Source organism: Panulirus ornatus, chromosome 56, assembly GCF_036320965.1.
Source record: "Panulirus ornatus isolate Po-2019 chromosome 56, ASM3632096v1, whole genome shotgun sequence".
Lineage (NCBI taxonomy): Eukaryota > Metazoa > Arthropoda > Malacostraca > Decapoda > Palinuridae > Panulirus > Panulirus ornatus.
In genome coordinates, this window is record NC_092279.1 from 29,953,001 (window position 1) to 29,979,009 (window position 26,009).

The window sequence follows — 26,009 nt, forward strand, 5'->3', positions numbered from 1 at the left end:
GAGCGTGGTTGAGAGAGCATAAGAGGGTGTTTTGAAATGGTTTGGGCATATGGAGAGAATGAGTGAGGAAAGATTGACCAAGAGGATATATGTGTCAGAGGTGGAGGGAACGAGGAGAAGTGGGAGACCAAATTGGAGGTGGAAAGATGGAGTGAAAAAGATTTTGTGTGATCGGGGCCTGAACATGCAGGAGGGTGAAAGGAGGGCAAGGAATAGAGTGAATAGGATCAATGAGTTATACCGGGGTTGACGTGCTGTCAGTGGATTGAATCAGGGCATGTGAAGTGTCTGGGGTAAACCATGGAAAGCTGTGTAGGTATGTATATTTGCGTGTGTGGACGTATGTATATACATGTGTATGGGGGTGGGTTGGGCCATTTCTTTCGTCTGTTTCCTTGCGCTACCTCGCAAACGCGGGAGACAGCGACAAAAAAAAAAAAAAACTTTTGTTGAAAGTTAGTCACTGACAAACAAACAAACACCAGTAAAAACATAACCTCCTTGGCGGAAGTAATAAAAATAAAAAACATTGGTGTCATATGTTTGGACAGGGGTGCAATTTCAGTGCTTGCCATGGGCACTATTTCCCCTAGATATGCCCCAGTTTGAATCCTGTGGGGTCTGTCTTCTGTTGTTAGTGTTTTCCTAGGTGTACATTGCTAGAATAATGCAGTTTCATCTGCATTATACACCTGCTCAGGACAGAGGTGCTCATCAGCTATGAGTTTCACAAATTCATCCACATACTCCGCAGCTCCTTCATGGTTTGCAGACTGCTTTTCTCTGCACTTTATTCATGGAAATTCCATAACGCTTCTTGAATCTTTTAATCCATCCTTTACTATAGTCCTGCTCATGTTGTAATTCAAGTTCTTTATGAAACAACTTAGCCTGGTCCATTATCATGCTACCTGACAAGTCCACTCCATCACTCCGATGCTGTCAAAACCATTCCATCATCACTCAATTGTGCTCAGTGCTCTTACCATCTTTCCTAGTTTTTCTAGTCATCATTTGCTTTTTGGAATTGCTGTCTGCATGGAATGTCAATATTTTCTCCCTTTGTTTCTTTATATCATAAACAGTTGATGAACCAATACTGTAGATGTCACACAGCTTACACACTGAAACACCACAGTCAATTTTTTCAACAGTTCTACTTTATCTTGGATCCATATGGACTGGTGTTTACATTTGACACCACGACTGACACTCTCATATGTCTTAAAGCCATAGCTAGGGTTAAATTTAAGCAAAATAAGCTAAGAATCTCACAGAACTGCGGTATCACCACCAACGAGTGCAGTGTAACAAATGTAAATAAGCGCACCCTACAAACAATGCCATCTGTGGCCGCTCAGTAAACTAGTCTGGTGGCCGCAGTAATTTCAAGTTCCCTCACATAATTTTGTCCGGACTAAAGAAGGTGCCGAACCATCAACTGCCGGAAGTTTGGTGGTGTATCTGTATCAACAACTTTCTATCCTATAGTTCAGTGCATTTTCTGTCATGTCTGAATAATTACTAGTTTTTTTGTTTTTTTTTCTTTGTCGCTGTCTCCCGCGTTTGCGAGGTAGCGCAAGGAAACAGATGAAAGAAATGGCCCAACCCCCCCCATGCACATGTATATACATACGTCCACACACGCAAATATACATACCTACACAACTTTCCATGGTTTACCCCAGACGCTTCACATGCCTTGATTCAATCCACTGACAGCACGTCAACCCCGGTATACCACATCGCTCCAATTCACTCTATTCCTTGCCCTCCTTTCACCCTCCTGCATGTTCAGGCCCCGATCACACAAAATCTTTTTCACTCCATCTTTCCACCTCCAATTTAGTCTCCCTCTTCTCCTTGTTCCCTCCACCTCCGACACATATATCCTCTTGGTCAATCTTTCCTCACTCATTCTCTCCATGTGCCCAAACCACTTCAAAACACCCTCTTCTGCTCTCTCAACCACGCTCTTTTTATTTCCACACATCTCTCTTACCCTTACGTTACTCACTCGATCAAACCACCTCACACCACACATTGTCCTCAAACATCTCATTTCTAGCACATCCATCCTCCTGCGCACAACTCTATCCATAGCCCACGCCTCGCAACCATACAACATTGTTGGAACCACTATTCCTTCAAACATACCCATTTTTGCTTTCCGAGATAATGTTCTCGACTTCCACACATTCTTCAAGGCCCCCAGAATTTTCACCCCCTCCCCCACCCTATGATCCACTTCCGCTTCCATGGTTCCATCCGCTGCCAGATCCACTCCCAGATATCTAAAACACTTCACTTCCTCCAGTTCTTCTCCATTCAAACTCACCTCCCAATTGACTTGACCCTCAACCCTACTGTACCTAATAACCTTGCTCTTATTCACATTTACTCTTAACTTTCTTCTTCCACACACTTTACCAAACTCAGTCACCAGCTTCTGCAGTTTCTCACATGAATCAGCCACCAGCGCTGTATCATCAGCGAACAACAACTGACTCACTTCCCAAGCTCTCTCATCCCCAACAGACTTCATACTTGCCCCTCTTTCCAAAACTCTTGCATTTACCTCCCTAACAACCCCATCCATAAACAAATTAAACAACCATGGAGACATCACACACTCCTGCCGCAAACCTACATTCACTGAGAAACAATCACTTTCCTCTCTTCCTACACGTACACATGCCTTACATCCTTGATAAAAACTTTTCACTGCTTCTAACAACTTTCCTCCCACACCATATATTCTTAATACCTTCCACAGAGCATCTCTATCAACTCTATCATATGCCTTCTCCAGATCCATAAATGCTACATACAAATCCATTTGCTTTTCTAAGTATTTCTCACATACATTCTTCAAAGCAAACACCTGATCCACACATCCTCTACCACTTCTGAAACCACACTGCTCTTCCCCAATCTGATGCTCTGTACATGCCTTCACCCTCTCAATCAATACCCTCCCATATAATTTACCAGGAATACTCAACAAACTTATACCTCTGTAATTTGAGCACTCACTCTTATCCCCTTTGCCTTTGTACAATGGCACTATGCACGCATTCCGCCAATCCTCAGGCACCTCACCATGAGTCATACATACATTAAATAACCTTACCAACCAGTCAACAATACAGTCACCCCCTTTTTTAATAAATTCCACTGCAATACCATCCAAACCTGCTGCCTTGCCGGCTTTCATCTTCCGCAAGGCTTTCACTACCTCTTCTCTGTTTACCAAATCATTTTCCCTAACCCTCTCACTTTGCACACCACCTCGACCAAAACACCCTATATCTGCCACTCTATCATCAAACACATTTAACAAACCTTCAAAATACTCACTCCATCTCCTTCTCACATCACCACTACTTGTTATAACCTCCCCATTTGCGCCCTTCACTGAAGTTCCCATTTGCTCCCTTGTCTTACGCACTTTATTTACCTCCTTCCAGAACATCTTTTTATTCTCCCTAAAATTTAATGATACTCTCTCACCCCAACTCTCATTTGCCCTTTTTTTCACCTCTTGCACCTTTCTCTTGACCTCCTGTCTCTTTCTTTTATACATCTCCCACTCAATTTCATTTTTTCCCTGCAAAAATCGTCCAAATGCCTCTCTCTTCTCTTTCACTAATACTCTTACTTCTTCATCCCACCACTCACTACCCTTTCTAATCAACTACTAGTTATTCTAGTCAATTTTTCAGAAAAGACTGCAAAAATAATTAGACAAAATAATGTTGAAGTGCTACAAATCTGATCTGTCAATGAAGTGACTGCTTGCATTACATTAAACCTAGAAGAAATCATTACTAACAACAATGTCTTTTGATGGCTTTTTCCTCCAATAAAACTTGCATCAAGTCCTTTTTCTTCACATCCAAAGTATTCTGAATGTTGAGACGATGGCTATCCTCGGTTCTCATGTCTTGCTCTTGCTTCTCCCTTTCATTATGAATTCCTTTTACCTTTTCATTCCACAGTGCATGTTTCTCAGCCCACTTATTCCGTACTCTGAAAAGAGAAAAGTTTTGAAAATAACAATTTTCTATACTTCAACATCGGGAGTCACGGATGCAAATACTGTCAAAACTAAACTCTAAACACACTCTCTTTCTCTCAGTCTGATATTACACATGTTAAAAGTAAGAGATGGTTGGTCCTATATTTAAATGACATGGTGATAAGTTAGTTTCTTTTCGTAGAAGTGGTAGCAGTGGCAATGGTCATAAGTAAATCTATTTCTTGTGTACATGAAAAATGTCATAAAAGAAATAAAAACTAGCTATATACTTTTTATTTACTATATTTAAGTGATTTCTCCCACATCAGCAAGGTAGCGCAAGGAAACAGATGAATTTGGGGTGGTTCTAGCTCTGTATGCTTACTTGACGAAGTTGAGTCAAAAGCAATCTGATTTACAAACTGTCTCAGGCTAACTTTCAAACTTGATCCCCTTGCCCTACGGCACAATGCTGGTTCACTTTCCCTCTTCTATAGATATTACTTTGGTTTCTGTTCCTGAGAGCTGGCTGCTTGTGTTCCCCAACCACTAGCTAGACCATGCAATACTCGGCAAGCTGCTGCATCACAAGATTATTGTGTGGCCATCGGCAACTCAAGGGTGGACTATTTTGATACCTACTTCTTTCCCTACATGTCAAAGCTTTGGAACTCTCTACCCTCTCACGTTTTTCCCAATAATTATGACCTAACACATTTCAAAAGACAGGTCTTTCCCTTCCTCCAAAATTCATGAATACCTTCCATTGTCTTTTCTTTTTGTTTCTTTTCCTGGCGCTGCCTCGCACACATGAGGGGGGAGGGGGATGTTGTTCCATGTGTGGCGGGGTGGCGATGGGAATGAATAAAGGCAGACGGTGTGAATTGTGTACATGTGTGTGTCTGTCTGTGTATGTATGTGTGTACATTGGGATGTATAGGTGTGTGTATTTGAATGTGTGGACGTGTATGTATGTGCATGTGTATGGGGGTGGGTTGGGCCATTTCTTTCATCTGTTTCCTTGCGCTACCTCGCAAACGTGGGAGACAGCGACAAAGCAAAAAAAAAAAAATATTTGTTCTGATTTTTCAGATATGTACCATCTCCTTTATCTAATGTCATATAAAGATTTATTCCTTTGCTCTTCCCTAATTTGTACTCATTGCTACGTTATGAGAACAGCTTTCTCTTGTTTTATCCGGATACCTTCTTGTGAAATTTTCCTCAGTATCCTAAGTTACTGAGAGTTAATTGTGGTATGTCCACACACGCAAATATACATACCGAGACAGCTTTCCATGGTTTACCCCAGACGCTTCACATGCCCTGATTCAATCCACTGACAGCACGTCAACCCCGGTATACCACATCGATCCAATTCACTCTATTCCTTGCCCTCCTTTCACCCTCCTGCATGTTCAGGCCCCGATCACACAAAATCTTTTTCACTCCATCTTTCCACCTCCAATTTGGTCTCCCACTTCTCCTCGTTCCCTCCACCTCCGACACATACATCCTCTTGGTCAATCTTTCCTCACTCATTCTCTCCATGTGACCAAACCATTTCAAAACACCCTCTTCTGCTCTCTCAACCATGCTCTTTTTATTTCCACACATCTCTCTTACCCTTACGTTACTTACTCGATCAAACAACCTCACACCACACATTGTCCTCAAACATCTCATTTCCAACACATCCATCCTCCTGCGCACAACTCTATCCATAGCCCACGCCTCGCAACCATACAACATTGTTGGAACCACTATTCCTTCAAACATACCCATTTTTGCTTTCCGAGATAATGTTCTTGACTTCCACACATTCTTCACGGCTCCCAGGATTTTCGCCCCCTCCCCACCCTATGATCCACATCCGCTTCCATGGTTCCATCTGCTGCCGGATCCACTCCCAGATATCTAAAACACTTTACTTCTTCCAGTTTTTCTCCATTCAAACTTACCTCCCAATTGACTTGACCCTCAACCCTACTGTACCCAATAACCTTGCTCTTATTCACATTTACTCTTAACTTTCTTCTTTCACACACTTTACCAAACTCAGTCACCAGCTTCTGCAGTTTCTCACACGAATCAGCCACCAACGCTGTATCATCAGCGAACAACAACTGACTCACTTCCCAAGCTCTCTCATCCCCAACAGACTTCATACTTGCCCCTCTTTCCAAAACTCTTGCATTTACCTCCCTAACAACCCCATCCATAAACAAATTAAACAACCATGGAGACATCACACACCCCTGCCGCAAACCTACATTCACTGAGAACCAATCACTTTCCTCTCTTCCTACACGTACACATGCCTTACATCCTCGATAAAAACTTTTCACTGCTTCTAACAACTTGCCTCCCACACCATATATTCTTAATACCTTCCACAGAGCATCTCTATCAACTCTATCATATGCCTTCTCCAGATCCATAAATGATACATACAAATCCATTTGCTTTTCTAAGTATTTCTCACATACATTCTTCAAATATATATTCAGAACAAATATATATTCAAATAAAATGAGCTAGTTTCAGAAGGAAGATCAAAGTTTGTTTGATAGGATTTAGTAAGTGGTAAGGATATCAAAGACGGGACGAAATAACATCCTAAAGAGACATAAGTGAAATCATAAGATAACTATAAGGGAGATTAAAGGCTGAATGGAAAAATCATCAGAGTTGAGAGGAGATCCAAGAGTGGTGGATGGGTTGCTGAAAAGTAGGTGAAAGGTCGAGGGCTGGATGAAACAACTTGGCAAGTAAGGTGAACAAAAGCAAAGAATGGAAAGAAGGGCCAGGTAAGAAAGTGGAGGGGAAAACAAAGGCTGGATGTAAAGAACTGGTTACAAAAGGATAATCAAAGTTGGATGGAAAGAGATGCTAAGTAGGTAGCCACCGACCACAGAAGTATATTACTGGTACTGCCCGTCTGGGTATTGAGAAGGTCAGTGATGGCTGCATAGTGAGCCTGCACTTCAATGGTTGTAAAGCTGCACTTCTCTGACCCAGGTAGCTGTCTTTTCTATCTGCTTAACCCACACATGTACTGCTGGCATTCTGTCCACAAACATACAATCTCTCCATTTCACACATAACACTTGACAACACTTAAAACACACAACTCATTTCTTGTAACCCTTGATTTTCCAGCAGTGAGCATTATGTGCTAGCCCTGCCTTTTGGCAAAACCGTAGGAGCAACATATGGAAGTAGTAGGTAGGAGAATTAGACAGGAGCATTAGGTAGAAACATTAAGAAGTAATGAGCAGGAACATTGGGGGGGGAGGGGAGCATTAGGTAGAAATAGTAGGTTGGAACATTAGGTAGACACATTAGGTTGAAGTTTGTAGGAACATAAAGTAGGAGCCTCTAAAAACACTGAACTAGAGTTGCCATCTGCCAATTACCCGTTAAAGGTGGGAGACTAAATGCTAGTAAGTGCCACTGGAGCTCATCAATTTTATGAGATATGGATGGATTGAAAGATATGGTATGGATATACTTGTGCAGCAAAGGTTAAGTAAAGATAAATGTGTCAGTATGGGTGATTTTCTTTTTTTTTTTTTATACTTTGTCACTGTCTCCCGCATTTGCGAGGTAGCGCAAGGAAACAGACGAAAGAAATGGCCCAACCCCCCCCCATACACATGTATATACATACGTCCACACACGCAAATATACATACCTACACAGCTTTCCATGGTTTACCCCAGACGCTTCACATGCCTTGATTCAATCCACTGACAGCACGTCAACCCCGGTATACCACATCGCTCCAATTCACTCTATTCCTTGCCCTCCTTTCACCCTCCTGCATGTTCAGGCCCCGATCACACAAAATCTTTTTCACTCCATCTTTCCACCTCCAATTTGGTCTCCCTCTTCTCCTCGTTCCCTCCACCTCCGACACATATATCCTCTTGGTCAATCTTTCCTCACTCATTCTCTCCATGTGCCCAAACCACTTCAAAACACCCTCTTCTGCTCTCTCAACCACGCTCTTTTTATTTCCACACATCTCTCTTACCCTTACGTTACTCACTCGATCAAACCACCTCACACCACACATTGTCCTCAAACATCTCATTTCCAGCACATCCATCCTCCTGCACACAACTCTATCCATAGCCCACGCCTCGCAACCATACAACATTGTTGGAACCACTATTCCTTCAAACATACTCATTTTTGCTTTCCGAGATAATGTTCTCGACTTCCACACATTCTTCAAGGCCCCCAGAATTTTCGCCCCCTTCCCCACCCTATGATCCACTTCCGCTTCCATGGTTCCATCCGCTGCCAGATCCACTCCCAGATATCTAAAACACTTCACTTCCTCCACCTTTTCTCCATTCAAACTCACGTCCCAATTGACTTGACCCTCAACCCTACTGTACCTAATAACCTTGCTCTTATTCACATTTACTCTTAACTTTCTTCTTCCACACACTTTACCAAACTCAGTCACCAGCTTCTGCAGTTTCTCACATGAATCAGCCACCAGCGCTGTATCATCAGCGAACAACAACTGACTCACTTCCCAAGCTCTCTCATCCCCAACAGACTTCATACTTGCCCCTCTTTCCAAAACTCTTGCATTTACCTCCCTAACAACCCCATCCATAAACAAATTAAACAACCATGGAGACATCACACACCCCTGCCGCAAACCTACATTCACTGAGAACCAATCACTTTCCTCTCTTCCTACACGTACACACGCCTTACATCCTCGATAAAAACTTTTCACTGCTTCTAACAACTTTCCTCCCACACCATATATTCTTAATATATGACTGGACAATTATGCTTAGAATATGTGCTCTGCTCATCTCATTCTTAATACAACAAAAAAGCTTATTCAAACAGTGAATGATAAGAAAATCATAAAAACAATGCTCTTGTGTATTTGTTATACTTACACATTATTATCTTTCTCAATGGCTTCTTTCAGTACAGATATTTCTTTTTCAGTTCCTACAACCTTACGCTCTGCTGTGTTGAACTGCATCTGTTTATCCTTGTGCAATTTTTTTGCTTTGCATACAGCTTCACTGGAATGTTTTCCCTGTTGTATACGAGCCATCAGCTGGTTGGTTATATTTCTAAATTCTTGTTGGCTTTGTCTGCAAGTGTAAATGAATTATGTTTCTTTTATCTAAATTCAAAAGAATTTTTATAAAGAGGAGGAGGAGGAGAAGGAAGAGAATTATTAATATTGTACAGCTTTGCAATACATGAACCCTTTAGGATGCACCCATGATGATCTTTTCGAGAAGCCTAGGCATGACAAAAACAAAGATGGGTACAGTAATTGGTTATTTTATGACAGGGCTTCCATTCTGACCTCTGCAGTGACACACACTGTCCTTTGAAAGGGTGAAGAAAAAAAAAGACAAAAAAAGTCAAGAATATGGGTAACTGGAAAAGTTTAAGCAATTATATAATTTGGAGTAGGATCAGCAAATCTTTCAGCTATTCTCTCTACTTTTTTGTTGACTGAAGAAAAGTGACAATGGCTCCCTATGCTTGAGCCCAAGAAAGTTTATATAATTTTCATTATTCCTTAATGCAACTAATCCTCTCTAATCAAGCCTTCTTCCTTAACCACTAAACAACATGGACAAGAACATGGTTGATGAAGTGCAACCCAAGCAAACTCAAAAGTACCACATCAATCTCCAAGTTCCTCATCTCTTTCACTGTCACAAACAGCCTAGAAAGCATCCAAAGGTTTCTTGCTGTTGGAATTCCTTTGTAAAATCAATTCTTTGGAAGGTATTATCTGGAAGCAGGGAAAAAAATCTGGAAAGAAAATGTATGGCAATAAATAAACTGAATAGCATCAGTGAACTGACAAGTCTGTGCCCCACATGAATGACACGAAGTTCCTCAAACATGAGTTATTTCTATGTGCCATTAGGCACCCTTTAAGTGTAGGCTGATTTTTCAGTGTTTAACTGTAAGGTATGCTGAATGCTCTTGCAGGCAGTCATCTTGAACATGAGCTGTTATCCTGAACTGTAACAGCTGTGCACCAATTAATGCCTAAAACTTCCTCATAATGGGAATTATTGGAAAGTGTCAATTGACTTGAAAGTCCAGATATTTAACTGTAAGATATGGTGAACATTCCATAAAGTGGTCATCTTTAAGCTGCACTTCAGTATGAGGGTGTTTAGAAAAGATACATACCCAAATTCATTCTTTTCATTCTGATTCCCTACTTGGACTGAGAAAGGAGTGTTGATAAAACTAGTACTAATAAAACACATCTTTTCTGATCATCTCTTCAGTGTATTTTTGTAACACTAGTTGGAGGCTGTCCTAAACTTATCTTCAATAGAGGCATCAGATTTTCACCTCCAACCCAGACCTCTGAACCCTCCTATGTTGAATGACTTGCAAAAAGTTCAGAAGAAAAATAAAGACTTCAATTTTTTTCCCCTCATTATACACTTAATGAGATTTTTTTTTTTTTTGTCGCTGTCTCCCGCGTTTGCAAGGTAGCGCAAGGAAACAGACAAAAGAAATGGCCCAACCCACCCCCATACACATGTATATATATATACGTCCACACACGCAAAATACACATACCTACACAGCTTTCCATGGTTTACCCCAGACGCTTCACATGCCCCGATTCAATCCACTGACAGCACGTCACCCCGGTATACCACATCGCTCCAATTCACTCTATTCCTTGCCCTCCTTTCACCCTCCTGCATGTTCAGGCCCCGATCACACAAAATCTTTTTCACTCCATCTTTCCACCTCCAATTTGGTCTGCCTCTTCTCCTCGTTCCCTCCACCTCCGACACATATATCCTCTTGGTCAATCTTTCCTCACTCATTCTCTCCATGTGCCCAAACCATTTCAAAACACCCTCTTCTGCTCTCTCAACCACGCTCTTTTTATTTCCACACATCTCTCTTACCCTTACGTTACTTACTCGATCAAACCACCTCACACCACACATTGTCCTCAAACATCTCATTTCCAGCACATCCATCCTCCTGCGCACAACTCTATCACATAGCCCACGCCTCGCAGCCATACAACATTGTTGGAACCACTATTCCTTCAAACATACTCATTTTTGCTTTCCGAGATAATGTTCTCGACCCACACATTCTTCAAGGCTCCCAGAATTTTTGCCCCCTCCCCCACCCTATGATCCACTTCCGCTTCCATGGTTCCATCCGCTGCCAGATCCACTCCCAGATATCTAAAACACTTCACTTCCTCCAGTTTTTCTCCATTCAAACTCACCTCCCAATTGACTTGACCCTCAACCCTACTGTACCTAATAACCTTGCTCTTATTCACATTTACTCTTAACTTTCTTCTTCCACACACTTTACCAAACTCAGTCACCAGCTTCTGCAGTTTCTCACATGAATCAGCCATCAGCGCTGTATCATCAGCGAACAACAACTGACTCACTTCCCAAGCTCTCTCATCCCCAACAGACTTCATACTTGCCCCTCTTTCCAAAACTCTTGCATTCACCTCCCTAACAACCCCATCCATAAACAAATTAAACAACCATGGAGACATCACACACCCCTGCCGCAAACCTACATTCACTGAGAACCAATCACTTTCCTCTCTTCCTACACGTACACATGCCCTACATCCTCAATAAAAACTTTTCACTGCTTCTAACAACTTGCCTCCCACACCATATATTCTTAATACCTTCCACAGAGCATCTCTATCAACTCTATCATATGCCTTCTCCAGATCCATAAATGCTACATACAAATCCATTTGCTTTTCTAAGTATTTCTCACATACATTCTTCAAAGCAAACACCTGATCCACACATCCTCTACCACTTCTGAAACCACACTGCTCTTCCCCAATCTGATGCTCTGTACATGCTTTCACCCTCTCAATCAATACCCTCCCATATAATTTACCAGGAATACTCAACAAACTTATACCTCTGTAATTTGAGTACTCACTCTTATCCCCTTTGCCTTTGTACAATGGCACTATGCACGCATTCCGCCAATCCTCAGGCACCTCACCGTGAGTCATACATACATTAAATAACCTTACCAACCAGTCAACAATACAGTCACCCCCTTTTTTAATAAATTCCACTGCAATACCATCCAAACCTGCTGCCTTGCCGGCTTTCATCTTCCGCAAAGCTTTCACTACCTCTTCTCTGTTTACCAAATCATTTTCCCTAACCCTCTCACTTTGCACACCACCTCGACCAAAAGACCCTATATCTGCCACTCTATCATCAAACACATTCAACAAACCTTCAAAATACTCACTCCATCTCCTTCTCACATCACCACTACTTGTTATCACCTCCCCATTTGCGCCCTTCACTGAAGTTCCCATTTGCTCCCTTGTCTTACGCACTTTATTTATCTCCTTCCAGAACATCTTTTTATTATCCCTAAAATTTAATGATACTCTCTCACCCCAACTCTCATTTGCCCTTTTTTTCACCTCTTGCACCTTTCTCTTGACCTCCTGTCTCTTTCTTTTATACGTCTCCCACTCAACTGCATTTTTTCCCTGCAAAAATCGTCCAAATGCCTCTCTCTTCTCTTTCACTAATACTCTTACTTCTTCATCCCACCACTCACTACCCTTTCTAATCAACCCACCTCCCACTCTTCTCATGCCACAAGCATCTTTTGCACAATCCATCACTGATTCCCTAAATACATCCCATTCCTCCCCCACTCCACTTAATGAGATACATGTAATATTAAAGGATACGTGAAAAGTTAGCTAACACACATATGGCCATGGCATAATGCTAAATATATCATGGAGGAGGGTATTGGAACATGTGCATCATTCAAATCATCTCTTACCCATCATAAAATGAAAGAAATATAGGCAAAAGTGAAGGATATGCACAAAAAAGTGAGCTCACATTTTTCAAATGTTCATAGTATAATACTGAATCTAACTCATACATTCCCCAAAAGGAATGGTGGAGGAAAGATTTTCAGAGGGTGTCATTAAAATTTTTTCCCTATTATCAAATGAAAGGTGGGGGAGTGGGTGAAGGTTCTGAGAGTGATGAAGAATGTATGGAAGGTGAGAACATTATTGTGGAGAGCAAAAATGGGTATGTTTGAAGGAATAGTGGTTCCACCAATGTTATCTGGTTGCGAGGCATGGGCTATAACTAGGGTCATGCGGATCAGGGTGGATGTGTTGGAAATGAAATGCTTGAGGACAATATGTGGTAGGATGTGGTTCCATCAAGTAAGTAATGAAAGGGTAAGAGAGATGTGTGGTAATAAAAAGAGTGTGGTTGAGAGAGCAGATGAGGGTGTATTGAAATGGTCTGGTCACATGGAGAGAATGAGTGAGAAAAATTGACAAGGACGATACATGTGTTAGAGGTAGAGGGAAAAAGGAGAAGTGGGAAACCAAATTGGAGGTGGAAGGATGGAGCGAAAAAGATTTTGAGCGATCAGGGCCTGAACATACGGGGTGGGTGTGTGTGTGTGTGTGTGTGTGTGTGTGTGTGTGTGTGTGTGAAAGGCATGCAAGGAATAGAGTGAATTGGAACTATGTGGTATACCGGGGTCGATGTCCTATGAATGGACTGAACCAGGGAATGTGAAGCATCTAGGGTAAACCATGGAAAGTTTTGTGGGAACTGTTTGTGGAAAGGGAGCTATGGTTTCGGTGAATTACACAAGGCATATAGAGACTGAGTATGAACGAATGTGGCCTTTTCTGACTTTTCCTAGCGCTACCTCGCACACGCAGTGTGTAAGCGTGTGTGTGTGTGTGTGTGTGTGTGTGTGTGTGTGTGTGTGTGTGTGTGTGTGTGTGTCATTTCATGTGTGATGGGGTGGCGACAGGAATGGATGAAGGCAGCAAGCATGAATCTGTACATGTGTATATATGTATAAGTCTATATATGCATCATCTTATTGTACTTTGTCGCTGTCTCCCGCATTAGCAAGGCAGCGCAAGGAAACAGACGAAAGAATGGCCTAACCCACCCACATACACATGTATATACATACACGTCCACACACACACGTATACATACCTATACATTTCAACGTATACACACATATATATATATATATATCCACAGACATATACATATATACACTTGTACATAATTCATCCTTGCTGCCTTCATTCATTCCCATCACCAACCCGCCACACATGAAATGACAACCCCACTCCCCCGCATGTGCACGAGGTAGCGCTAGGCCACATTCGTTCACACTCAATCTCTAGCTGTCACGTATAATGAACCGAAACCATAGCTCCCTTTCCACATCCAGGCCCCACAAAATTTTCTATGGTTTACCCCAGACACTTCACCTGCCCTGGTTCAATCCAATGACAGCACGTCGACCCCGGTATACCACATCGTTCCAATTCACTCTATTCCTTGCAAGCCTTTTACCCTCCCGCATGTTCAGGCCCCAATCGCTCAAAATCTTTTTCACCCCATCTTTCCACCTCCAATTTGGTCTCCCACTTCTCCTCGTTCCCTCTATCTCTGACACATATATCCTCTTTGTCAATCTTTCCTCACTCATTCTCTTCATGTGAACAAACCATTTCAAAACACCCTCTTCTGCTCTCTCAAACACACTCTTTCTATTACCACACATCTCTCTTACCCTTTCATTACTTACTCGATCAAACCACCTCACACCACATATTTTCCTCAAACATCTGTATACAGGGATAGGGGAGAAACAACACGTCCCACGCATTCCTCACGTGTTGTAGAAGGCAACTAAAGGGGACGGGAGCAAGGGGCTGGAAACCCTCCCCTCCTTGTATTTCAACTTTCTAAAGGGGAAACAGAAGAGGAAGTCACACAGGGAGTGCTCATCCTCCTCGAAGGCTCAGATTGGGGTGTCTAAATGTGTGTGGATGTAACCAAGATGAGAAAAAAGGAGAGATAGGTAGTATGTTTCAGGAAAGGAACCTGGATGTTTTGGCTCTGAGTAAAACAAAGGTCAAGAAAAAAGGGGAAGAGTGGTTTGGGAATGTCTTGGGGGTAAAGTCAGGGGTTAGTGAGAGGACAAGAGCAAGGGAAGGAGTAGCACTACTCCTGAAACAGGAGTGGTGGGAGTATGTGATAGAGTGTAAGATAATAAACTCTAGATTGATATGGGTAAAACTGAAAGTGGATGGAGAGAGATGGGTGATTATTGGTGCATATGCACCTGGGCATGAGAAGAAAGATCAAGAGAGGCAAGTGTTTTGGGAGCAGCTGAGTGAGTGAGTTTGTAGTTTTGATGCACAAGATCAGGTTATAGTGATGGGTGATTTGAATGCAAAGGTGAGTAATGTGGCAGTTGATGGAATAATTGGTATACATGGGGTGTTCAGTGTTGTAAATGGAAAAGGTGAAGAGCTCGTAGATTTACGTGCTGAAAAAGGACTGGTGATTGGGGAAACCTGGCTTAAAAACAGAGATATACATAAGTATGCGTATGTAAGTAGGAGAGATGGCCAGAAAGTGTTACTGGATTACGTGTTAATTGACAGGCGTGCGAAAAGAGACTTTTGGATGTTAATGTGCTGAGAAGTGCAACTGGAAGGATGTCTGATCATTATCTTGTGGAGGCGAAAGTGAAGATTTGTAGGGGTTTTCAGAAAAGAAGAGAGAATGTTGGGGTGAAGAGAGTGGTGAGAGTAAGTGAGCTTGGGAAGGAGACTTGTGTGAGGAAGTACCAGGAGAGACTGAGTACAGAATGAAAAAGGGCGAGAACAAAGGATGTAAGGGGAGTGGGGGAGGAATGGGATGTATTTAGGGAAGCAGAAATGGCTTGTGCAAAAATGCTTGTGCATGAGAAGCATGGAAGGTGGGCAGATTAGAAAGGGTAGTGAGTGGTGGGATGAAGAAGTAAGATTATTAGTGTAAGAGAAGAAAGAGGCATTTGGACGATTTTTGCAGGGAAATAATGCAAATGAGTGGTAGATGTATAAAAAAAAAAAGAGGCAGGAGGTCAAGAGGTGAAAAGAGGGCAAATGAGAGTTGGGGTGAGAGAGTATCATTAAATTTTAGGGAGAATACAAAGATGTTCTGGAAGGAGGTAAATAAAGTGCGTAAGACAAGGGAGCAAATGGGAACTTCAGTGAAGGGGGCTAGTGGGGAGGTGATAACAAGTAGTGGTGATGTGAGAAGAAGATGGAGTGAGTATTTTGAAGGATTGTTGAATGTGTCTGATGATAGATTGGCAGATATAGGGTGTTTTTGGTCAAGGTGGTGTGCAAAGTGTGAGGGTTAGGGAGAATGATTTGGTAAACAGAGAAAAGGTAGCAAAAGCTTTGCAGAAGATGAAAGCTGGCAAGGCAGCGGGTTTGGATGGTATTGCAGTGGAATTTATCAAAAAAAAAAGGGGTGACTGTATTGTTGACTGGTTGGAAAGGTTATTTAATGTATGTATGACTCATGATGAGGTGCCTGAGGATTAGCAGAATGCTTGCATACTGCCATCGTACAAAGGCAAAGAGAATAAAAGTGAGTGCTCAAATTACAGAGGTATAAGTTTGTTGAGTATTCCTGGGAAATTATATGGGAGGGTATTGATTGATAGGGTGAAGGCATGTACAGAGCATCAGATTGGGGAAGAGCAGTGTGGTTTCAGAAGTGCTAGATGATGTGTGGATCTGGTGTTTGCTTTGAAGAATGTATGTGAGAAATACTTAGAAAAGCAAATGGATTTGTATGTAGCATTTATGGATCTGGAGAAGGCATATGATAAGAGTTGATAGAGATGCTCTGAGGAAGGTATTAAGAATAATATGGTGTGGGAGGCAAGTTGTTAGTAGCACTGAAAAGTTTTTACTGAGGATGTAAGGCATGTGTACGTGTACGAAGAGAGGAAAGTGATTGGTTCTCAGTGAACGTAGGTTTGCGGCAGGGGTGTGTGATGTCTCCATGGTTGTTTAATTTGTTTATGGATGGGGTTGTTAGGGAGGCGAATGCAAGTTTTGGAAAGAGGGGCAAGTATGCAGTCTGTTGTGAATAAGAGAGCTTGGGAAGTGAGCTTGGGAAGTGAGTCAGCTGTTGTTCGCTGATGATACAGCGCTGGTGGCTGATTCATGTGAGAAACTGCAGAAGATGGTGACAGAGTTTGGTAAACTGTGTGAAAGAAGAAAGCTGAGAGTAAATGTGAATAAGAGCAAGGTTATTAGCTACAGTAGGGTAGAGGGACAAGTCTATTGGGGAGTAAGTGTGAATCGAGAAAAACTGGAGGAAGTGAAGCATTTAGATATCTGGGAGTGGATTTGGCAGAGAATGGAACCATGGAAGCGGAAGTGAATCATAGGGTGGGGGAGGGGGCGAAAGTTCTGGGAGTGTTGAAGAATGTGTGGAAGTCAAGAACATTATCTCGGAAAGCAAAATTGGGTATGTTTGAAGGAATAGTGGTTCCGACAATGTTAAATGGTTGCGAGGTGAGGGCTATGGATAGAGTCATGTGGAGGAGGGTGGATGTGCTGGAAATGAGATGTCTGAGGACAATATGTGGTGTGAGGTGGTTTGATCGAGTAAGTAATAACAGGGTAAGAGAGATGTGTGGTAATAAAAAGAGTGTGGTTGAGACAGCAGAAGAGGGTGTTTTGAAATGGTTTTGTCATATGGAGAGAATGAGTGAAGAAAGATTGACCAAGAGGATATATGTGTCAGAGGTGGAGGGAACAAGGAGAAGTGGGAGACCAAATTGGAGGTGGAAAGATGTAGTGAAAAAGATTTTGAGTGATCAGGGCCTGAACATGCGGGAGGGTGAAAGGTGTACAAGGAATAGAGTGAATTGGAACGATGTGGTATACCGGGGTCGACATGCTGTCAATGGACTGAACCAGGGCATGTGAAGCGTCTGGAGTAAACCATGGAAAGTTCTGTGGGGCCTGGCTGTGGAAAGGGAGCTGTGGTTTCGGTGCATTATACATGACAGCTAGAGAATTAGTGTGAACAAATGTGGCCTTTGTTGTCTTTTTCTAGTGCTACCTCGCACACATGTGGGAGGAGGGGGTTGTCATTTCATGTGTGGCGGGGTGGCGACGGGAATGAATAAAGGCAGCAAGTATGAATTATGTACATGTGTATATATGTATATGTCTGTGTATGTATATATATGTATATGTTGAAATGTATAGGTATGTATATGTGCGTGTGTGGACATGTATGTATATACATGTGTATGTGGGTGGGTTGGGCCATTATTTCGTCTGTTTCCTTGCACTACCTCGCTAATGCAGGAGACAGCGACAAAGTATAATAAAAATAATAACTCTGAAGTGCTTGGAGATCCAGAGAATTATGAACAGGTCTGCCTGGTGCAGCCTTATGACCATAAGGATGATGACATCATTACTGGATGGTGACTGCTGATTGGAGGGGAGTTACAAAATAAGCTACCCCTAAAACTACTCTTTGGGTAGTTTGTGAAAAGTGAGAGGCATAAATCTCAATAGAAAGTGGGGCATCTGAAGCTCATAACCCTTGGAGATCAAAGAAATTCACTCATAGCTCACAAAACAAACCTAACCGAGAGAAAAAAATATCTACCAATGAGATGAAACTTATTTTGATTATGCATAGAGAAATATGATATTTACTCACTTGTGTAACTGCTCCTCCTCTTTATACTTGCTCTGCAAATGCACGATCTTCTCATGGTTTTTTTCTCTTATTTTCTCATGTGTTTCTAATTCCTTTTGAGAATCTGACTGTTCCTTTTCTGCTTGAATAATCTATCAAAGAAAAAAAAAATTGTGCTATTTACATCCAAGTGCAAGTCATAGGCTTATACGCTTAATTTACAATCAAATGCACCTACTACACTGTAATAACCTTAGCTAATCATTAAAACAGCAAAAGGCAGATTCTGAAACTAATCACACTTTCTACATATAAAAGAATCCAAGCACTTTCCTTTTGCATTTCTTTATGTAACTTAACTTTCTCTCTTGATTCTACTGATGCTCTAGGTAAATAACTTTCAGGCAGCTTAATCTATACCAGAAGCATAACACGAGTCAAACCACAGAGGTGCACCATAACTTGACTCCTAGAGGTCACATCCAACTGAATCCTAATCTTTTTCTAGGTCCTGGTTCAGGCTGGAATTTTAACAAAACAGCTGGCCAGAACTTGACATCTTCAAGATTAAAGACTTATAAATCATCTTTAATGAAAAGTTGTTTAAAAAGTTTTTAGGTGTAAACATTTAGCTGGTAAAGTCAAAATTAGTATAAAAAATGACCAAACCTGATTACTTAACTTGGATGTTTGACAGAGACAAGTATACATGGTACAGTTCAATAATTGTCCTTATTTTGTGCACATGGTTGTCATTTGCTCTTCTACCATGCATTGACTACACAATGACCATTCCCAGAATCATTTGATATATCCAGATCAAGCATTAAACATACTCACTGGGAGTTGTTTCAAGCCTCCAGGGTAACAATTCATAAAGTGTATAAACCATAATAAAGAAATTATTTACAATAGGCTACACTACCTTATGTTAGGTCTGGTTTGGTTGATTTAAGACAAATTTTGACATTACCAACTGAAAGATCATACCCTAAAACCATAAAACCTTTTTGCAAAAATCTATTTTCATATTATCTATTATACTTGATCGCTGTTTCCCACATCAGTTAGGTAACGCCAGGAAACAGACAGAGAAAGACCATCTACTCACTTTTTTTCTTTTTATTATACTTTGTCACTGTCTCACGCATTAGCAAGGTAGCGCAAGGAAACAGACGAAAGAATGGCCCAACCCACCCACATACACATATATATACATAAACGACCACACACGCAAATATACATACCTATACATCTCTATGTATACATATATACACATGCACATAATTCATACTGCCTGTCCTTATTCATTCCCATCGCCATCCCGCAACATAATGAAATACCAACCCCCTCCCCCCCTCATGTGCGCGAGGTAGTGCTAAGAAAAGACAACAAAGAACACATTCGTTCACACTCAGTCTCTAGCTGTCTTGTATAATGCACCGAAACCACAGCTCCCTTTCCACATCCAGGCCCCACAAATCTTTCCATGGTTTACCTCAAACACTTCACATGCCCTGGTTCAATCCAATGACAGCACGTCGACTCCAGTATACCAAATCATTCCAATTCATTCTATTCCTTATACACCTTTCACACTCCTGCATGTTCAGGCCCTGATAACTCAAAATCTTTTTCACTCCATCTTTCCACCTCCAATTTGGTCTCCCACTTCTTGTTCCCTCCACCTCCGACACATATATCCTCTTGGTCAATCTTTCCTCACTCATTCTCTCCATGTGACCAAACCATTTTAAAACACCCTCTTCTGCTCTCAACCACACTCTTTTTACCACCACACATCTCTCTTACCCTTTCATTACTTACTCGATCAAACCACCTCACACCACATATTGTCCTCAAACACCTCATTTCCAGCACATCCACCCTCCTCTGCACAACTCTATCTATAGCCCACACCTCGCAACCGTATATCGTTGGAACCACTATTCCTTCAAACAAACCCATTTTTGCTTTCCAAGATAACGTTCTCGACATTCACACATTCTTCAATGCTCCTAGAACTTTCACCCCCTCCCCCAACCTATGATTCACTTCCACTTCCATGGTTCCATCCACTGCCAGATCCACTCCCAGATATCTAAAACACTTCACTTCCTCCAGTTTTTCTCCATTCAAACTTACCTCCCAAATGACTTGTCCCTCAACCCTACTGTACCTAATAACCTTGCTTTATTCACATTTACTCTCAGCTTTCTTCTTTCACACACTTTACCAAACTCAGTCACCAGCTTCTGCAGTTTCTCACCCGAATCAGCCACCAGCGCTGTCTCTTCAGCAAACAAAAACTGACTCACTACCCAAGCCCTCTCATCCACAACAGACTTCATACTTGCCCCTCTTTCCAAAACTCTTGCATTTACCTCCTTAACAACCCCATCCATAAACAAATTAACCAGGGAGACATCACGCACCCCTACCGCAAACCTACATTCACTGAGAACCAATCACTTTCCTCTCTTCCTACTCCTACACATGCCTTACATCCTCGATAAAAACTTTTCACAGCTTCTAACAACTTGCCTCCCACACCATATTTTCTTAATACCTTCCAGAGCATCTATATCAACTGTATCATATGCCTTCTCCAGATCCATAAATGCTACATACAAATCCATTTGCTTTTCTAAGTATTTCTCACATACATTCTTCAAAGCAAACACCTCATCCACACATCCTCTACCACTTCTGAAACCATACTGCTCTTCCCCAATCTGATGCTCTGTACATGCCTTCACCCTCTCAATCAATACCCTCCCATATAATTTACCAGGAATACTCAACAAACTTTTTTATTATTTTTTATTATACTTTGTCGCTGTCTACCGCGTTTGCGAGGTAGCGCAAGGAAACAGACGAAAGAAATGGCCCAACCCCCCCCCATACACATGTATATACATACGTCCACACACGCAAATATACACACCTACACAGCTTTCCATGGTTTACCCCAGACGCTTCACATGCCCTTGATTCAATCCACTGACAGCACGTCAACCCCGGTATACCACATCGCTCCAATTCACTCTATTCCTTGCCCTCCTTTCACCCTCCTGCGTGTTCAGGCCCCGATCACACAAAATCTTTTTCACTCCATCTTTCCACCTCCAATTTGGTCTCCCTCTTCTCCTCGTTCCCTCCACCTCCGACACATATATCATCTTGGTCAATCTTTCCTCACTCATTCTCTCCATGTGCCCAAACCACTTCAAAACACCCTCTTATGCTCTCTCAACCACGCTCTTTTTATTTCCACACATCTCTCTTACCCTTACGTTACTCACTCGATCAAACCACCTCACACCACACATTGTCCTCAAACATCTCATTTCCAGCACATCCATCCTCCTGCGCACAACTCTATCCACAGCCCACGCCTCGCAACCATACAACATTGTTGGAACCACTATTCCTTCAAACATACCCATTTTTGCTTTCCGAGATAATGTTCTCGACTTCCACACATTCTTCAAGGCCCCCAGAATTTTCGCCCCCTCCCCCACCCTATGATCCACTTCCGCTTCCATGGTTCCATCCGCTGCCAGATCCACTCCCAGATATCTAAAACACTTCACTTCCTCCAGTTTTTCTCCATTCAAACTCACCTCCCAATTGACTTGACCCTCAACCCTACTGTACCTAATAACCTTGCTCTTATTCACATTTACTCAACAAACTTATACCTCTGTAATTTGAGCACTCAATTTTATCCCCTTTGCCTTTGTACAATGGCACTATGCAAGCATTCTGCCAATCCTCAGGCACCTCACCATGAGTCATACATACTTTAAATAACCTTACCAACCAGTCAACAACACAGTCACTCTCTTTTTTAATAAATTCCACTGCAATACCATCCAAACCCAATGCCTTGCTGGCTTTCATCTTCCGCAAAGCTTTTACTACCTCTTCTCTGTCTACCAAATCATTCTCCCTAACCCTCTCACTTTGCGCACCACCGCAACCAAAACAGCCTATATCTGCCAATCTATCATCAAACACATTCAACAAACCTTCAAAATACTCACTCCATCTTCTTCTCACATCACCACTACCTGTTATCACCTCCCCATTTGCCCCCTTCACTGATGTTCCCATTTGTTCCCTTGTCTTATGCACTTTATTTACCTCCTTCCAGAACATCTTTTTATTCTCCCTAAAATATAATGATACTCTCTCACCCCAACTCTCATTTGGCCTCTTTTTCACCACTTGCACCTTTCTCTTGACCTCCTATCTCTTTCTTTTATACATCTCCCACTCATTTGCATTATTTCCCGGCAAAAATCATCCAAATGCCTCGCTCTTCTCTTTCACTAATAATCTTACTTCTTCATCCCACCACTCACTACCCTTTCTAATCTGCCCACCTCCCACGCTTCTCATGCCACAAGTATCTTTTGCACAAGGCATCACTGCTTCCCTAAATACATCCCATTCCTCCCCCACTCCCCTTATCTCCTTTGTTCTCACCTTTTTCCATTCTGTGCTTAGTCTCTCCTGGTACTTCCTCACACGTCTCCTTCCCAACCTCACTTACTCTTACCACTCTCTTCACCCCAACATTCTCTCTTCTTTTCTGAAAACCCCTACAAATCTTCACTTTCGCCTCCACAAGATAATGATCAGACATCCCTCCAGTTACATCTCTCAGCACATTTACATCCAAAAGTCTCTCTTTCGCGCGCCTATCAATTAACACATAATCCAATAATGCTCTCTGGCCATCTCTCCTACTTACATACATATACTTATGTATATCGCTCTTTTTAAACCTGGTATTCCCAATCACCAGTCCTTTTTCAGCACATAAATCTACAAGCTCTTCACCATTTCCATTTACAACACTGAACACCCCATGTACACCAATCATTCCCTCAACTGCCACATTACTCACCTCTGCATTCAAATCACCCATCACTATAACCCGGTCTCGTGCATCAAAACTACTAACACACTCACTCAGCTGCTCCCAAAACACTTGCCTCTCATGATCTTTCTTCTCATGCCCAGGTGCATATGCACCAATAATCACCCATCTCTCTCCATCAACTTTCGGTTTTACCCATATCAATCTAGAATTTACTTTCTTACACTCTATCACATACTCCCACCACTCCTGTTTCAGGAGTAGTGCTACTCCTCCCCTTGCTCTCGTCCTCTTACTAACCCCTGACTTTACTCCTAAGACATTCCCAAACCACTCTTCCCAGTTACCCTTGAGCTTCGTTTCACTCAGAGCCAAAACATCCAGGTTCCTTTCCTCAAACACACTACCTATCTCTCCTTTTTTCTCATCTACTCATATGCACACATATATTCATACATGCACATACATGTCCACATACACACATATACATATCAACATATAAACATATACATATATACACATGTACATATTCAAACTTGCTCGCCTTCAACCATTCCTGGTGCCACTGGCCTCACAGGGAACAACATCAGTTACCCCCTACTTCAGTGAGGTAGCACCAGGAAACAGACGAAAAAAGTTACATCTGCTCACATTCAGTCTCTTGCTGTCACGCATAATGCACTGAAACCACAGCTGCCTATCCACATCAAGGCACTACAGCCCTTTTCAAGGTTTACCCGGATGTTCCACATGCCCTGGGTCAGTCCGCTAACATCACGTCAACCCCAGCATACTAAATCACTCCAATTCACTCCATTCCTTGCTTGCCTTTCACCCTCCTGCATGTACAGGCCACGGTTCACTCAAAATCATTTTCACTCAATCCTTCCACCTCCAATTTGGTCTCCCATTTCTCCTTGTCCCCTCCACCTCGGACACACATACCCTCTTTGTCAACCTTTCCTCACTCATTTGTTCCATAAGTCCAAATCATTTCAACACACCATCCTCCACTCTCTCAAACCACACTCTTTTTATTACCAAACATCTCTCTTACCCTTACATTACTCAATTAAACCACCTCACACCATATATTGTCCTCAAACATTTCATTTCCATCACATACACCCTCCTCTGCACAACCCTACCTATAGCCCATGCCTCACAACTATATAATTTACACCCCAACTAACTTGTCCCTCAACCCTGCTGAACTTAATAACCTTGCTCTTATTCACATTTACTCTCAACTCTCCCCTTTCACAGACTCTTCCAAAATAAGTCACCAACTTCTGCAGTTTCTCACTTGAATCAGCCAACAGTGTTGTACCATCAGCAAACAACAACTGACTCACTTCCCAGGCCCTCTCATCCCCAACTGATTGCATACTCACCCCTCTCTCCAAAACTCTTGCATTCATCTGCCTCATCATCCAATCCATAAACACATTAAACAACAATAGTGATACCAAACACCTCTGCTGCAGACTGACCTTCACTGTTCACTCACCTCTCTACTCAAATACATACCTTAAACCTTTGAAAAAAACTTCTCACTGCTTCTAGCAGCTTACATCCTATACCATATAATCTAAAGGTCTTCCAAAAAGCATCTCTATAAACCCTACAATATGCCTTCTACTGATCCATAAATGCCACATACAAATCCATTTGTTTTTCTAAGCATTTCTCGCATACGTTCTTCAAAGCAGACACCTGATCCACATATCCTCTATCACTTCTGAAACCACACTGTTCCTCCCCAACTTGTACATGCCTTCAGCCTCTCAATCAATATCCTCCTGTACAACTTACCAGGTATACTCAAAAAAATTACGCCTTTGTAGTTTGAATACTCAACTTTATCCCCTTTGCCCTTATATAATGGCACTATACATGCATTTTGCCGATCCTAAGACGCTTTACCAAAATCCATACATACAATGAATACCCTTACCACCAACCATCAACAGTGCCACCCAATATCTTAATGAACTTAACTGCAATACCATCCACTACTGCCACACTGCTGCATTTCATCTTCTGTAAGGCTTAAACCACCTCTTCTCTCTTCACCAAATCACTCTTCATGACTCTCTCACTTCACATCCCACCACAACCAAAACCCCCTACATTTGCCACTCTACCATCAAACACATTTAACAGTCCTTCAGAATACTCATTCCAACTCATCCTAACTTCACCACCAAGTGTTATCACTTCCCCTTCTGCTCCCTTCACTAATGCTCCATTTGATCTTAGTCTTTCTCACATTATTCACCCCCTTCCAAAACATTTTTTTCATCACCCAAAAGTTTAATCATATTCTCTTACCCCTAATCTCACTTGCTCTCTTTTTCAACCCCTGCACCTTCCTCCTGACCTCCTACCACGTTCTGTTATAAATTTCCCACTCATTCACACTCCTTCCTTGTAAATACCACCCAAATGCCTCTTTTTTCTATTTCACTAGCAACTTTACTTTTTTATCCCACCACTCACT

General features: G+C 42.0%; 2 protein-coding genes across 2 annotated transcripts in view; one reads left to right on the plus strand and one right to left on the minus strand.

The window, feature by feature from the left end:
* The window catches only part of LOC139766042 (structural maintenance of chromosomes protein 6-like), a 353,590-nt gene that overhangs the window by 326,047 nt on the left and 1,534 nt on the right, over positions 1–26,009 (minus strand). Inside the window, exons 2-4 of the mRNA XM_071694167.1 lie at positions 18,637–18,767; positions 8,956–9,159; positions 3,836–4,032 (exon numbers count right to left, since the gene is read on the minus strand). Of these exons, the coding sequence (XP_071550268.1) occupies positions 3,836–4,032; positions 8,956–9,159; positions 18,637–18,767 (532 nt within the window). The remainder of the gene's footprint in view (positions 1–3,835; positions 4,033–8,955; positions 9,160–18,636; positions 18,768–26,009) is intronic.
* Positions 24,248–26,009, plus strand: part of LOC139765800 (uncharacterized) — a 357,196-nt gene continuing 355,434 nt past the window's right edge. Inside the window, exon 1 of the mRNA XM_071693594.1 lies at positions 24,248–24,265. Coding sequence (XP_071549695.1) covers positions 24,248–24,265 — 18 coding nt within the window. The remainder of the gene's footprint in view (positions 24,266–26,009) is intronic.